Genomic DNA, 15,690 nt, shown 5'->3' with positions numbered 1-15,690 from the left:
TAGGATATATATATATGTATATTTAATTTATCCACCCTTCACTGACAGTGACATGCTAATAGCAACTTAGTGACCTAGTGATGAGCACCTTTCTTTTTTTATGCACTGCTAGTATCTTATTCCCTCAAACTTCCTTAACTCTCTCCGCCATTTGTTCTATTTCCCCAAAGCTGTATTCATGGCTCCTATCAAATTAACCATTCATCCACTAATAATGCACTGAGTGCCCACAATGTGGCAGACACTTAAGGACCACTCAGTATTCAGTGATGAGCATAAACATGGCAGCTGCCTACCACTCACAATTAGCAAACCAATATAAGGATTCAGAAAGCGGAAAGGAGAGGAAAAGGATGCTATACAAGGATACTATCCTTGAACACAGTGATTCTTCCCACCAGCCTGAGAAAGACTCTAATCACACAGAGCAGCCATGTTTCCTTCTCTGGAGGAATCTAGTAAGAGAAGTAAAATGTTCCCATCACTTTTCTTCTGGGGAGAGGAAGGTTGTATGGAAATTGTTTTTTTCTTATTGTAGAAACCTAAATGTGAAGAAATAGGGAGAAGACTTTCTCCTAATACCAGTAGTATTCCTTGACAGTGCTGAGTGTCCATTTGGGATTGGTTATTATTAATTCATAGGGATGCCAGCCTATCTGGTTGAATGGTTTTCCTCAAAAACATTCAGCTGCACTCTGGAATGATCTGGATATAGTTTTCCCAAATGAAGATGACAGAAGGAGAGGGCTTGGGAATTGAGATGTTTCTAAGAGAAAAACTGTAGTTATGTTTCATAGAACTAAGACATAGGAGGAGGTAAAGACAGCAAGATATTGATGGATAGAAAGTCACAGAGTTGGGCAGTGGATTACAAATCTTAGTAAAATTAAATAATTATCAAAGTAAAAATATGCTGGTGTGCTGTGAGATTTTGATCAAAAAATAAATTAAAATTTTCATTTTGGGGGTGGTGAACATTTCTGATGATGAAAAGGAAGTGAATGAGAAAGGCAGAATGGAGGGGAAAGTTCATTAGAGATGAGGAAGTCAAGAAACAGAGATTACATCAGAAAGTTAAATGGATGTTGAAATCAGTGAGCAAAATGACAAGAATTGAGATAGAAAGAGAAACAAAGCAAAGTTCTAGTCTTCAGTACATCGAGAATGACCAAGCAGTTGGCAGATGACAGCAATGATAGAGCCAGATGGCATAAGCCTCAAAGGAACAGGGGATTTTAATTAATTAATTTATTTATTTATTTTACATCAGGGTTGGAAGAGAATAATTATCTGGAAGTGGCATTGGGGATGCAGAAGCTACCTCCTGAGCCTATAGAATGAACAACATGAGGATGCTGCAGGGAAAGCTGTGTTCTCAGGGACTAGCTGTTCTCAGTTAAGGCAAAGAGGAGAAAACAATTCTGAGAGAAAACTGCTCTTTGAAAATGGAATAGGAGTTGCTAATAGTGTAGCTTTCTAGGCATAAAAGAATCAGTAGGGCCCTGACCAGTGTGACTCAGTTGGTTGGAGTGTCATCTCTTACACCAAAAGGTTGGGAGTTCAATTCCCAGTCAGGGTACATACTTAGGCTGTGGGTTCAATCCCTGGTTGAGGCACGTATGAGAAGCAACCGATCGATGTTTCTCTCTCACATTGATGTTTTTTCTTTCTCCCTTCCTCTCCCTCTAAAACTAATAAAAATATACATATATATTTTACCTTTAAACATAGTTTTTATTTTTATTTATTTTTATTTATTTTTTTATTGCTGTTCAATTTAAAAAAGAACCAGTAGAGTTTTTTGTTTGTTTATGTGATCAAAACCAGATCTTCCACATGGGACAGATAAGATGTGACTAAGAACTTATAACCCTGATCCCTGTCCTCCATAGTTCACCTTCCCTTTCATACCACCATCACAGTGGTTTTAGGGGGTGCAGCATCCCCCTTACCAGTAGTGCCAGAGTGTAGTCTCATAATTCTTAATTCTCCAATAACACACTTGAGACCAGATTGTAATCCATGATTTTATTTCTCCTCTCTTCTCTAATGTTTTCCTATTTAGTCAGGGGCACTGACTTCTTCTCCCTTAGATTGTCAAGTTAAAAAATGACAACAGCCAACACAACAATAGCTGTCCAGTGTGAATGAATCAAAATTATACCTATTTTTTGTCTGATTGGCAAAAAATATATTTTTTGGCATGCCACAGAAGTTTAGTAATTAGTTTATGTGTGCCATGAGATGAAAAAGGTTGAAAATCACTGCCCTAAATGATTGACAGCAGGATTCCCAATTGTTGTAGGGAAAACCTACCCCCTGTGACAAATAAAATCTTAATCTGAAGCCTAACCTTATCAGAATTTTAAACCTGATATCCATAACTGCACCCAGAAACTGGAGATCAACTAATTACATAGAAAGCGGCAGATGCCATATTGAGACCCTTTATTCTAATGTATCAATAAGGGCTGTTGTATAGGATAATTGCATATACCGTACTTTGTTGTATTTTACTTTATAGAATTATTTGCCAACTGTATTCTAAATGTTTTCAAAATTAAATGCCAGGTATTAGAAAACATGGTAATTCCTGGAGTGTAAGACATGTCTCTGCCTAATATATAAGCATTTCAACATTGAGTTTTCAACCACAAAAGCATGTTTCTAAAAATCTTACAAATGGTAAATTAACTAGGAAGGGAAATAAAATTAATGAAGATGTGGTGCTGAATAAATTAAAACTTTCAGCCTAATAACATAGCTTTAATTTTGTCTTAAGGCACTGTACATCTGCCTAAATTCACACATATAAAGATGAGTAGTGGAACAATAACAGATTGATTATCCCTCAAAAAAATGTTTAAAGCAACAACTTAAATGAACTCCATTATTTGTAGCCTGCTAAAGATAGTGGGAGGTGAATTTTTATTGTCAATGGCTAAATAATACAGTAGTCCTTGAGAAAAAATATTTAAGTATAATCACTTGAGAATCTCTGGTGGAAATTCTGAGGAGAAACAGGAAAGGAGAAGAAATGGCAAGAAAGGGGAGGTGAAATACTTCCTTCACATTCCCACAATAAATGGTACTTATGGTATCAGGTAACAAACTGAATTGTAATTTCAGCAATAAGGATGATGAAAGTATGCAGAGGTTGAGAGGACCCGATAATCCATTGGTCCTCTACAAAGACCTTTGATGAAGTCTTTGTAGAAGTCAGTCAAGTAATAGACAAGTTTGCTTATGGATGATCTCAGTGCTCAGAACCATTGACAACTTGGAAACTGAGATACATACTATCTTTGGCTCATACAACTTTTAGCGCTTTCCCTCCAATAAAATTAATTAATCCAGTATAACAAATATTAAGTGACATCTATCATTTGCCAGGCTATGCAATTGTTAGGTACAAAATAGGTGAAAAATATTTGACCCTCAAGGAGCCTTGAATTTAATGGGAGACATACCACCAGCACCTCCAATGAGAGCATTATGAAAATTGATATAATCATAATGGCAGTGTGCCTAAGGTCTAACAGAATATAAGAGGAGTACCTGAGAGAAGTGAAGGTGGGGAGGTCAATGGCAGGGAAGGCTTCTCATATACATGATTTTTGATCTGACACACGAAGGAGAAAAGGAGAAACAAGTTTGCTAGGCAAAAATGGAGAGAAGACATTCTAGGTAGAGAAAATAACATATTGTAGAGGCAAGAAATATGAAACAATATATGGCCTTGTCACCTTGCCTCATGATTCAGTCAGGAAACAAATGGTACAAGTGAAGGTTAACTGAAAAGAGTTTAATGAAGTAACCATTTACAGAAATGTGGGAAAGATCAAGGGCACCAACAAAGAATGGTGAAGCATTCAGGGATAGCTACAGTGGGAAGACAGATGGAGCGGGAGAGGAGGATGAAGTTGGCAGAACCTGGTGAAAGCCATGGGAGTGGGCCTGCCCAACGGGAACCTTGGCCAGAAGCAGAGGAACATAACCAATGCCAAGTCACAGGCTGGTGGGGGGTGGGGGCATGGGGGTGTCAATACCTATCTTCTCTTTCTTCTAGGCTCCAGCTGGCACCTCACATTGGCTGGACCCCACTGCAAGCCAGATGGCAAGGGTGTTTGGGAAAGCTTTCTGTAAAGGGTCAGCTTCCTGAGGCCCAGGGAGTGGAGACTAGATCTGGAGAGGCAAAACTCATTAGCATACCTCCTCCCATATCTAAATAATTTCCTTTTTCTTGAATAAGTATAGGATAGGACTCTAACTGTGATTAACATGATAGCAAGTTTGCTGGCAACCTCTGCCCTTCACCAGATCTTTCTGTGTGTCTATTTTAAACTACAATGATGTAGTAATTATTGTAGAACTACAATTATTCTTTCAGACATTTAAAAAATAAAAACAAATAATCCTAAAATAGTGTGAGAAGATATACCATGTAAGTGCTTGTCTATCTAAAATAGCTTCTTGTTCAGTGGTTGAAACTGGCTTGCATATTAGTCTCAGAATATTTTTGTTCACTTAAGATACTTTGTACTTGATTTATAAATTCTAATTAAATCACATTAAAGTATATTCAAATTTTATTATGGTGAAATATTTCAAATTTTCATTATTTGAAAAGTGGGAATAAGAACAACTTGTTCTTTTACAACCATTTTTTCTATTTATTTTTCAGATCAATAACTCGATCTTATTACCGCAACTCAGTTGGTGGATTTTTAGTATTTGACATAACTAACCGACGATCTTTTGAACATGTGAAAGATTGGCTAGAAGAAGCAAAAATGCACGTACAGCCATTTCGGATTGTATTTCTGCTAGTGGGACACAAATGTGATTTAGCTTCACAACGTCAAGTCACAAGAGAAGAAGCTGAAAAACTGTCAGCAGACTGTGGAATGAAGTATATAGAAACCTCAGCAAAAGATGCTACAAATGTTGAGGAATCCTTCACTATCTTAACAAGAGACATATATGAACTTATCAAAAGGGGAGAGATTTGTATTCAGGATGGCTGGGAAGGGGTTAAAAGTGGTTTTGTCCCAAATACTGTGCATTCTTCTGAAGAAGCAGTGAAACCCAGGAAAGAGTGCTTCTGCTGACTTCAAACATGCCAAAGAATAAGAACAGATTGAATGTCATTTCAGGATAAACACCAACATTACCAGGAAAATGACACAATGAAAACATTTATTAAAAAAGTGCTAAACCCATGTTAACACTATTTTGTAAGGTATTTGATTCAGAGCATGATGCTTACTTGTAACACTACAAGATTAAGTATTTTGCTAAAATATCAGGCAAAGAAGGCAACTTTTTCTTGAAACTACCAAATTACCCCGTTCTCACTTTATTGCATATAGGTGAACTTAATTTCCAAATATGTCAATATTACTGATTTTTCTTGACAGATTGAAATGGGCTTTTTGTACAAATATAGTCTGATTGAAAAAATTTTATCAAGAATTACATTCTCTTGAGTTAATTTATTAATATTGAATAGTAAAGTGGATTTAAAAATGCACTGTTCACTTACAAATTAAGCAATTTCAGAGGTATCAACTAAGACTAAAAGAGCAGTTTTTTGTTTAAGGTACCAGGTTTTTAACTATTCTCTGAAATATTTGTCTTCCCTTAATTTTGCCTGAGCATAAGAAAATAAGTTTTATACTCATTTTTGTTCTCTGATTTATTGCTCCTGAAAATTTTATGTTTTATGAAGCTATGTAAGTATCCAAGCAAAATATTTTATGTTTTATGAAGCTATGTAAGTATCCAAGCAAAATATTTTATTGCAAATATTTGTAAAAATAAAAGCAAAGGACCACTTATCAGCAAATGTTTTGATGTTATATTATACTGTCCCTATTTAGACAAGAAAAACAAATGTATTTATATACTGACATTCTCACAGAAGTAAATGAAATTTACTCAAACTAAATGCAATTTACCCTGAACTATTATCAAAATTATCAATATAAGTAAATATAGAATGTTTTTAGTAATAGCTTTTTGTCCAAGTAAATTTCTAAATTTCCCCATTTCCAATAAAAGAAAATTGTAGTAAAGATTTTCCTGGACAAGGTTAGAAGTTTGATACATTTAGCATTCAAATTGTATTTTACATCTCATCAGTCAAGGTAAAGATAAAATAATGAGTTAAGGCTACAAAATGACTTTTGAGTTTCTGAATTTTTAACTTACTGGTTAAATTTCCCTCCTGGAAAAGACAGTTTGATGATAATGTCATATATTTTACAACACACATTTCTATTCTGTTCTGTAAACCATTCCTATCACAAAGGGGCACCATGAAGCTGCCTTTTTGGAATCATGAGGTTTTTACTGTTAAACTGTGGTAGCTTCATTTTGTTCGAAAACCAAAATGGTATGGTAGGAAGAATATTTAAGGAGAAATAAAAAAACCTGAGTTCTAAGCTTGCCTTTGTTGTACTGGCATTTGTACACAAATAAGTCACTTAACCTCTCTAAGTATCCATTTTCTCATCTGTAAAATGAGGCTAATAACTGCATTTATGGGATTATTTTGAGAATCAATTGAACCATGTGAAAAAGCTTTATAGATAGAGAAAGCAACATACAAATGTTAGATTGGTATCAGCTGCTCATGGGCATACTATTATATTTACAGTGGATAAGAATTTGGATTTCTCATGTTCTTTCCCTGCATTCCCACATTCTGCAGAGAGAGCAGAAAAGGTGCATGTTCTCATGGACCCGAGGGAGTTCTTGGTTTGATGTACACCTTATGCCCTCCTATCCTGGAACTCTGCTCCTCCAAAGTGCAAATGATGGAAAGGGAAATCCCGGGAGACTTAATTGAATCAAAATCATGTTTAAATCTAGATTCTGTGCATCTTAAAAGTAGATATTTAATTATGTTTTTAAATACTTGTACATGTAAGCTGCATGTAAGTATTTTTAATAGCACATACAGAGAGAAAAATAACATTTTTGTATATTTATACTATCAATATTTTCTTAATATCCTTAGATTAATTTCACTTAAGTTCAAACTATAATTGACCAGATAAGAAAATACCTGTTCCCCAAAGTGTGAAATAATCTATTTTTATTGTTAAAATTTTGTATCTTATATTACAATTTTCCATCAGCCCAAAATGGCATAAACTCAAAAACTGACTATATAACAGCAGTTTAAAGTATAGTCACCTGTCCTACTTATAAAATTACACAGCTAAAATACAAAATGTGTAGTTTAGTGGACACCCTTTGTGATGCTAATTAAGACTAATATTTGGGCTAAATGGTGTGATGTGTTCCAAGATTCAGAATGGAATTAAGAATAGAAAAAACAAATGACAAGGCAGGGCCTCCAAAAGTTGATAATTACCAAGGCCACACATGAGCAGAAGCAAGCCTAGAACTCTGGTTCTCCTTCCACCTTGGTCAGGGTTCTTTCCATTACCATGCTATGTTGGGTGTGTATGTGTTTGTGTGTGTGGTGAAGAAAAGGGGAAATGTGATTTTAGCTGAATCCACAAAATACTAAAATTGGGCTAAATCATTCTGATATTTTACAGGAGCTATATATGATAAAACAATTTTAAAATGAACAATGACATGAAGATCTGAGATACGGGGTTGCCAAACGTGTATAATCTTAGCCAGATATCTTTATCCAGATATATATATATAAAATAGCTAACCTATTTTCTTACATATCATTATAGAGCATATGGGTAATAATGCCAAAATAGTAAAAATATTTATTCGAGGCAAACATTTTGACTAAGTGTCTTAGAAGTCAGACATACATGAATCACATAATTGAAATTATTTAATTTAAAATCTATTTAGTTTAAATTTAAGTCCATTTAAATTAAAATTTTTCAAACTACTGAATAATGTTGCTAATTACTAAACATTTTAAATAAATATCACTTTTAAAAAAGAAATGAAAAGCTATCCAGTTATATGATAAACTTGTCCCTAACTGAAATTGGTCATTTTTTAAAGTATATTTTATTGATCATTTTGAGTTGCATTAACACTTTTAGTACATGTGGTGATGTGATGATTTGTTAAATGGTAATAAGCTTAAGCTAAAATAAATAACTATGTAATCAGAGTGCTTTTAAATCTGGTCTTTATATATATATATATAGTGGTAAACAAGATTTCTTGAGCCTAGAAACTTGAGAGTTTACTATAGATTTCAAAAAGCCACAAAGAACTCCATGATTTTTGTGTGTATGGCAACAAAATCCATCTTTATTATTAAGATAACCTCACTAGTCTATCCAACTTTACATCATCAAAAAAATGAACCTATGGATTAATAAAATCATGTTAAGAATGTTTTCATCAGGTTTTATATTGCCCCTGGTTCAATTAATTACAAAGCTTCCATTGACTTCAAAAAGTGCACTATGTTTGAATAATATCCTTAGGTCTGACAGAGAGAAGAATTTGAAAGACTAAAGGCCCATTTCATAAGCTAACCCATTTGTTCTCAAGTAACTGCCTGGAGAGATTTAGTTGGAAATGCAAAGGAAACATGTTGTCTTTAAGGAAAAAAAAAAAAGATTATAAAGGCTTTAAATTTAGATCCTTTATATTTTAACATAGAATACATTCCCAACTAGAAACTAATTCTTGGAAATTCCACAGCTGATAAATAGCTATCTCTGCTTTCTAAATCCAAATGTTTTCACTAAACTTTACTGAGCAGCCAATCTTCACATGGTCTTAAAATAACTAACAAACTATTCTAAACCTAAATCTACTGCTGCATACTTGGTATTTTTATAATCTTAATAACCAATTAAAGTAGACATGAGTAATGAGCTGTGACAATCTCTATCAATCATTAACTATCTAGTTCATTTACTATAAGTAATCATGGTATAGAATAAATGAAAAGAAAATTCTTTAAGATTTTAAAAAGTAGTGTTCTTGATTGTTATCTCTCTGGGAACCTTTTTTGTGTTTTTTTTAAATAGTGCCTCAAACATTGTGACATTCAGTGACTTCTAATCGATGTTATTAGGTTGAATTAGTCCTATTAAATTTGGGTTCCATATACATGGTTTTAATTTATACATTCCATTCTATTTCATGGAAAAACGTGTTTTGCTACAATTATACCTTGTCATTTTTTAAAAGAATGACAGCCAATGGAAGAAAGATATGGTATAAACTTTTTAAGTATGTTGTTACTTTTATTTTGTAGTATTCTTTTATTCTAAATAATGAATAAACAGAATGAGAATGAGAACTATGATTTTCATAGGATTGTTACATTACCTTTCATGGTGCTTTTTAAAACAGAAGCAACTATTTAACTGCAATTAAATGCATGTGCATCTGTTCACAAATGAAGTGCACAAAAGAACCAATGAAGCATCTGAAATTTCTTATGTATTACATAATATCCTAGTAAACTACAGGGTAGAACCCTATAACCAAATATTAATATATATGCAGCAACATGTATGAATATTCACATTAGAAAAGACAAAATCTAGTAAGTTCAGGTCAGATTTTTTTTTGCTGCCAAATGAATTATTAAAAGAATTTTAGGTTTTTCAGAGCTTTGGGGATTTTGGAATGGTAGAAAAGGGATCATGGTAATGTACTATACCTTAACAGATAATTCAGAATTTGTAACTTTTCTAGTTGGTTCATCTTTGCCATGCTTCAGACTTGCATATAGTAGGAGCTTATTAAACTTTGACTTGACATGCACACACACAAAATGTCATGACTTCTGCACATATAACCAGTTACACATGTCATATAGAGTGAGGCAACTGATTGTTGCCTCGCTCATGCCCCTAACTGGGGACCCGGCCCGCAACCCAGGCATGTGCCCTGACCAGGAATCAAACTGTCAACCTTTCAGTCCGCAGGCTGGTACTCAGTCCACTGAGCCACACCAGCCAGGGCACCAAAAACTAACTTTCGATAATGGTTGTCTTACTGGTTCATTGTAAATGGTCATGACTCTTTGAAATGGTCCCATTCTTAGAGTCAAGGAAGAATGTTTTAAACTGATCAAGAACAGATACTACACTTGATCTTAGCCAAAAGGTTGAGAAGTAATTAAAGGAAGAATGTTTTAATACAACAAAGAGAGATAATACAGCTATTGGGGATAGCTGGCAATGACCAACATCATCTGACTGAATGGGTAGGTGCTCAAATGAGGGTAGGCCATCATGTTTCAACAGCAGTGCTGGAAACAGTTATCACCAGGAACCATAAATGTATGTGCATAGTGTAGCGAGGGCTATGCGTCAAAGGGTTGGAATTCTCAGTCTGTCATATCTAAAAAATACTTTGTTTTTTTAATCCTCACACAAGAATCTGTTTTTATTGATTAGAGAGTGAGTGGAAGGGGAAGAGAGAAAGAGAAAAAAAACATCAATGTGAGAAACATCTACGTGAGACAGAAACATCTATCGGTTGCCTTCCTTAGGCACCCCAACCAGGGATCAAACCCGCAACCTTTGGCATATGGGATGATGCTCCAACCAACTGAGCGACCGGCCCAGGCGAGTCTATTATATATAAAATAATTATTAGTATCATTGTTTTTTAAATATATTTTATTGATTATGCTATTACAGTTGTCCCATTTCCCCCTTCACTCCCCTCCACCCTATACACCCTCTCCGACCCACATCCCCCCCGTTTAGTTCATGTCCATGTGTCATAAGTTCTTTAGTTTCTACATTTCTCATACTATTCTTACCCTCCCCCTATCTATTTCCTACCTACAATCTATGCTACTTATTCTCTGTACCTTTTCCCCTTCTCTCCTCCTCCCACTCCCCCGTTGCTAACCCTCCATGTTATCTCCATTTCTGTGGTTCTGTTCCTGTTCTAGTTGTTTGCTTAGTTTCTTTCAGTTTTGCTTTAGGTGTGGTTGTTAATAATTGTGAGTTTGCTGTCCTTTTACTATACATTTTTTTTATCTTCTTTTCTTAGATAAGTCCCTTTAACATTTCATAAAATAAAGGCTTGGTGATGATGAACTCCTTTAACTTGACCTTATCTGAGAAACACTTTATCTGCCCTTCCATTCTAAATGAAAGTTTTGCTGGATAGAGCAATCTGGGATGTAGGTCCTTGCCTTTCATGATCTTGAATACTTCTTTCCAGCCCCTTCTTGCCTGCAAGGTCTCTTTTGAGAAATCAGCTGACAGTCTGATGGGAACTCCTTTGTAGGTGACTGTCCCCTTATCTCTTGCTTCTTCAAGGATTCTCTCCTTCATTTTTACCTTGGCTAATGTAATTATGATGTGCCTTGGTGTGTTTCTTCTTGGGTCCAGCTTCTTTGGGACTCTCTGAGCTTCTTGGGCTTCCTGGAAATCTGTTTCCTTTGCCAGAATGGGGAAGTTCTTCTTTATTATTTGTTCAAATAAGTTTTCCACTTGTTGATCTTCCTCTTCTCCTTCTGGTACCCCTATGATTCAGATGTTGGAATGTTTGAAGATGTCCTGGAGGTTCCTAAGCTTCTCCTCATTTTTTTGAATTCTTATTTCTCCATTTTTTCCTGCTTGGTTGTTTTTTTTCTTCCTTCTGGTCCACTCTATTGTTTTGAGTGCCAGTTTCCTTCCCATCACTATTGGTTCCCTGTGCATCTTCCTTCATTTCTTTTATGGTACCCTGCATTTGCTCATCTAATTTGCGACCAAAATCAACCAATTCTGTGAGCTTCCTGATCACCAGTGGTTTGAACTGTGCATCTGATAGGTTAGCTGTCTCTTGGTCGCTTAAAAGGATGAGTCCTGGGGCATTGATTTGTTCTTCTGTTTGAGCCATCTCTCTCTCTCTCCCTCTTTTTTTTTTTTTTTTTGGTCTGGTCTCTCCTGTTACAGTGAGGGGCGAAGCCTTAGGTGTTCACCAGGCCTCAGTACCCCAGTTGCTAGATTGTGACTTTGTATGTGGGGGCGGGCTCGAGAGGGAACAATGGGGATAGCTCCGTTCTCTGTGGGACCTCACTCCCTTCTCTGGGATCCTGGGTTGCATGCTATTCCCTGCTCCACAATCACCACTCCACTGGGTCTGCCAGCTGCCACTTGCGTACTCAGGGTCCACCCGCTGCAATCTTGCACGCCCCAGATGCCTTATGCACCAAATTCTCCCTGTTCTCCATGCCGCAACTCACACCTGGCTGCTCGTCTCCGCCCCTCCTACCGGTCTGTATGAACGGGTCTATTTCAACTTCTTGGCTATCCATTTATCTCCTTGACTTCCATTCAGATAAATTTTCTGTCAGTTCTGGGTGTTATTCTACCTCTAAATTGTTGTTCCAATCTTGCTTGTGCATGGAGGTATGGTACGTCCACCTATGCCTCCATCTTGGCCAGAAGTAGTATCATTGTGTTTTTAAAAAGTTTTTGGTACTTCTTTATTTACATATAATTCACATGCCATATAATTTATCCATTTAAAATGCACAATTAGCCCTGGCTTGTGTGGCTCAGTGGACTGAGCTCTGGCCTGCGAACCAAAGGGTCCCTGGCTTGATTCCCAGTCAGGGCACATGACTGGGTTGTGGGCCAGGTCCTCAGTAGAGGGTGTGTGAAAATCAACCATACATTGATGTTTTTCTCCGTCTTTTTCTCCCTCCCTTCCCCTCTGTAAAAATAAATAAATAAAATCTTAAAAAAACACAAAACTAACTGGAGTTGGCGGAGAGTGGTGGAGGGAAAATGAAGACAACTGTACTGGAACAGCAATAAAAAATGTAAAAAAAAACCCTCATCTCCATTTAAAGAAATGAAATAAAATAAAATGCACAATTAAATGTTTTTTTCAGAAACTCAGAGTTGTGCAATCATTATCACAATTAGTTTTGAAACATTTTTTGTCACCTCAAAAAGAAATCCCCAGGCACTGTTACTTCCAACACCACTCCCCATGCTTATACCACCTGAGTCCTAAACAACCACTAATCTACTTTGTGTCTCTATATTTGTCAATAGTGGACATTTCATAAATGGAATTATGAAATGGAGTGGAATTATACAATATGCTGTCTTTTGTGACTAGTTTGCTTCAATTAATTTAATGTTTTTAAGGCAGTACCATCATTTTATTAAAAGTGTCCCCATAAGGTAATAAATACTGGCTCATACATTTCAGCTCTACTTTTATTTTTTTAAGATTTTATTTATTTATTTTTAGAGAGAGAGAAAGAGAAACATCAATTTATGATTGTCTCTTGAGCACCTTCTACTAGGAACCTGGCCTGCAACCCAGGCATGTGCCCTGACTGGGAATCAAACCAGGGTCCCTTTGGTTCGCAGACCAGTGCTCAATCCACTGAACCACACCAGCCATGGCTTCTAACTTTTTTTTGAAGTTATTTCTATATTTATTGGTTGCTTTACTAATTTATACTTATAAATCATAGATGTGCACATAAAATAAGGAAATATCCCTATTGTTTTATTTCCTTCACTGACTTTGGTTTAACAAGACATAAACCACAGGAACTAAGTTGACATACAAGGTCTGTCCAAAAGGTATCCAGTCATGTATATGAAAATAGAGACATGTATTGAAGATACAAGATACAAGAAACACTGTACATAGGACAATGATGCCTCAGTCTCCTTCAAAGTAGGCACCTTGGCATCTCACACAGTTCTCCCAATTGCTATCAGCTGCCCCTTTGTATTTTCCTGAATCTCACTGATGGTCTGAAATCTCTTCCCTTTCAAAGGTGATTTTAGTTTTGGGAAAAGCCAGAAGTCACAGGGCACCAAATCTGGGCTATAGGGGAGCTGAGTCACCTGGGTGATTTGATGTTTTGCCAAAAAACTCTGCGCAAGACATGATGCATGAGTGGGAGCACTGGTAGTGATGAAGCTACCAGTCACCAGTTGCCCATAACTGTGGCCTTCTGAATCATCCAAATAGTTTCCACGGAGGAATGTTCAAGCTTAATGCAAAATTTGATTCAGATTTGTTGCTCTACTTGCTCAGTCATTTTGAATGTAAAGGCCACACAGTACACATGCTCACTAATGGTGTCTACCACTCTCACTTACTAGTACAGTGAAGTCATCATTGTTCACACATATGCATTCCAGTCCACTCTCCTTGGCTGCCAGGTTACATCGATGTCACACAAACTATTCTCATTATATTAACAATGTCTGGGATTTTTCTGGACAGACTTCATATAAGTAGTCTATATAAGAAATATTCCCAAGCCCTGGCTGGTGTGGCTCAGTGGATTGAGCACAGGCTTGTTCAATTCCCAGTCAGGGCACATGCCTGGGTTGTGGGCCAGGTTCCCAGTAGGGGGTGCATAAGAGGCAACCACACATTGATGTTTCTCTCTCTTTCTCCTTCCTTTCCCCTCTCTAAAATCTTTAAAAAAGAAGTATTCCTCAAAATATTTTAACCCAAATTTGTTTATATAATTTCATTTTTAGGAAATATTACACATGTAAAAATCTGTAATACAGTTTTATATATATGAGACATTCCTCACTGAAGCAAGAAAGTTAGTGATACAAGTAATATTGTACAGTTATCAGTACATTTTAATGATATAATAAAAGTTAGCTATAGTTTAGATGATCAATAACTTTTTCCTAAAATATTTATGCTATGTCAGGCACTGTGTTAAGATTAGAAGTGTCAACAATGAAAAGAAAGCAGACTCACTCAAGGAAGTTATCTTAAGGAGCAGAAAAGCTATTGAACTATAACACAAACAAGAACTTTAGGACACAGTAATGTGATGGACAAAAGAAGAGACCTATGGCAGGTTTCATAGTCAGAAGGTTTCTTCAACCACACAGTAAGGAATGATTGGACCAACTAAAAGAAATGAAGCAGACATGGGAGAGTTTCCCAGCACAGGAGACTGCAGGGAAAAGACCTAGAGGTTGTCCACATAAGAAACATCTAAACCTATAGAGAATTTGTGTAAGAGTTTATTTGAGCCAAATTGATGACATGCTGGGAAGTCAGGTCTCAAACGCTCCCCCACTCTGCTTTTAACAGGCCATTCCAGTGTTCTGTCAGGTCAGCAGCTTCTGGGTGGTGCAGTACATCATCACGGGCCCTCTCCTTCACATTTTTTGACATAAAGTGGGTCCCTAGTCTATGTGGTAATTAATATGTGGCATGTTAGGCTGAGTCACTGCAAGAAAGGCAAACCCATACCAATATATGTGTCTATTCCTGCTAGAATTAACAGTTGACTTTTCCAACATAGTCAACTTGCCACAAAGGGGCCAATTATGAATGACTCCATGTTGGTCTCTTCTGCTGGTAGATTCAACTTTCAATGATGGACATTCATCCTTAATAAGTGGTGGCCCATGCTGTTGGGTCTAAACACAGCCTCCATTCCTGCCACCATGGCCACTTTGCTCATATGTCCTTCATGCCAGAACTGGGTGGCCAACAGCAAAGATTGTTTGATGCCAACTGGTAGGGTAATTTTCTCTGTTTAGTTTAGTGCCTCTTCTGAGGTAGCTGCTCTTGTCAACATTAACATAATAAAAAGACCTTTATACTTTGTGCCCTACCCCATATGTTCATCCGGTACCTCTACCCAGACTTCTTTGTCCTAAATCTTCCTACTTTCACACCCTTAATGAATAGCTAAGGCATTTAATACTGCATAAGGGTCTGTATATTCTAACTTCATTCCATTTCTCA

The 15,690-nt window shown here is 36.4% G+C and overlaps 1 protein-coding gene and 1 pseudogene across 1 annotated transcript in view; one reads left to right on the top strand and one right to left on the bottom strand.

Moving 5' to 3' along the window:
* RAB39A (RAB39A, member RAS oncogene family) overlaps positions 1-9,528 on the top strand; it is a 33,804-nt gene extending 24,276 nt beyond the window's left edge. Inside the window, exon 2 of the mRNA XM_028515955.2 lies at positions 4,685-9,528. Coding sequence (XP_028371756.1) covers positions 4,685-5,111 — 427 coding nt within the window. The 3' untranslated portion in view covers positions 5,112-9,528. The remainder of the gene's footprint in view (positions 1-4,684) is intronic.
* A 345-nt stretch (positions 9,529-9,873) lies between these two features.
* LOC114501037 lies at positions 9,874-10,099 on the bottom strand (annotated as a pseudogene).
* Positions 10,100-15,690: the final 5,591 nt, after the last annotated feature.

The sequence above is a fragment of the Phyllostomus discolor genome, chromosome 6, assembly GCF_004126475.2.
Source record: "Phyllostomus discolor isolate MPI-MPIP mPhyDis1 chromosome 6, mPhyDis1.pri.v3, whole genome shotgun sequence".
NCBI lineage: Eukaryota > Metazoa > Chordata > Mammalia > Chiroptera > Phyllostomidae > Phyllostomus > Phyllostomus discolor.
The sequence above is the reverse complement of the archived record's forward strand: the minus strand, read 5'-3'. Positions and strand labels throughout refer to the sequence as shown.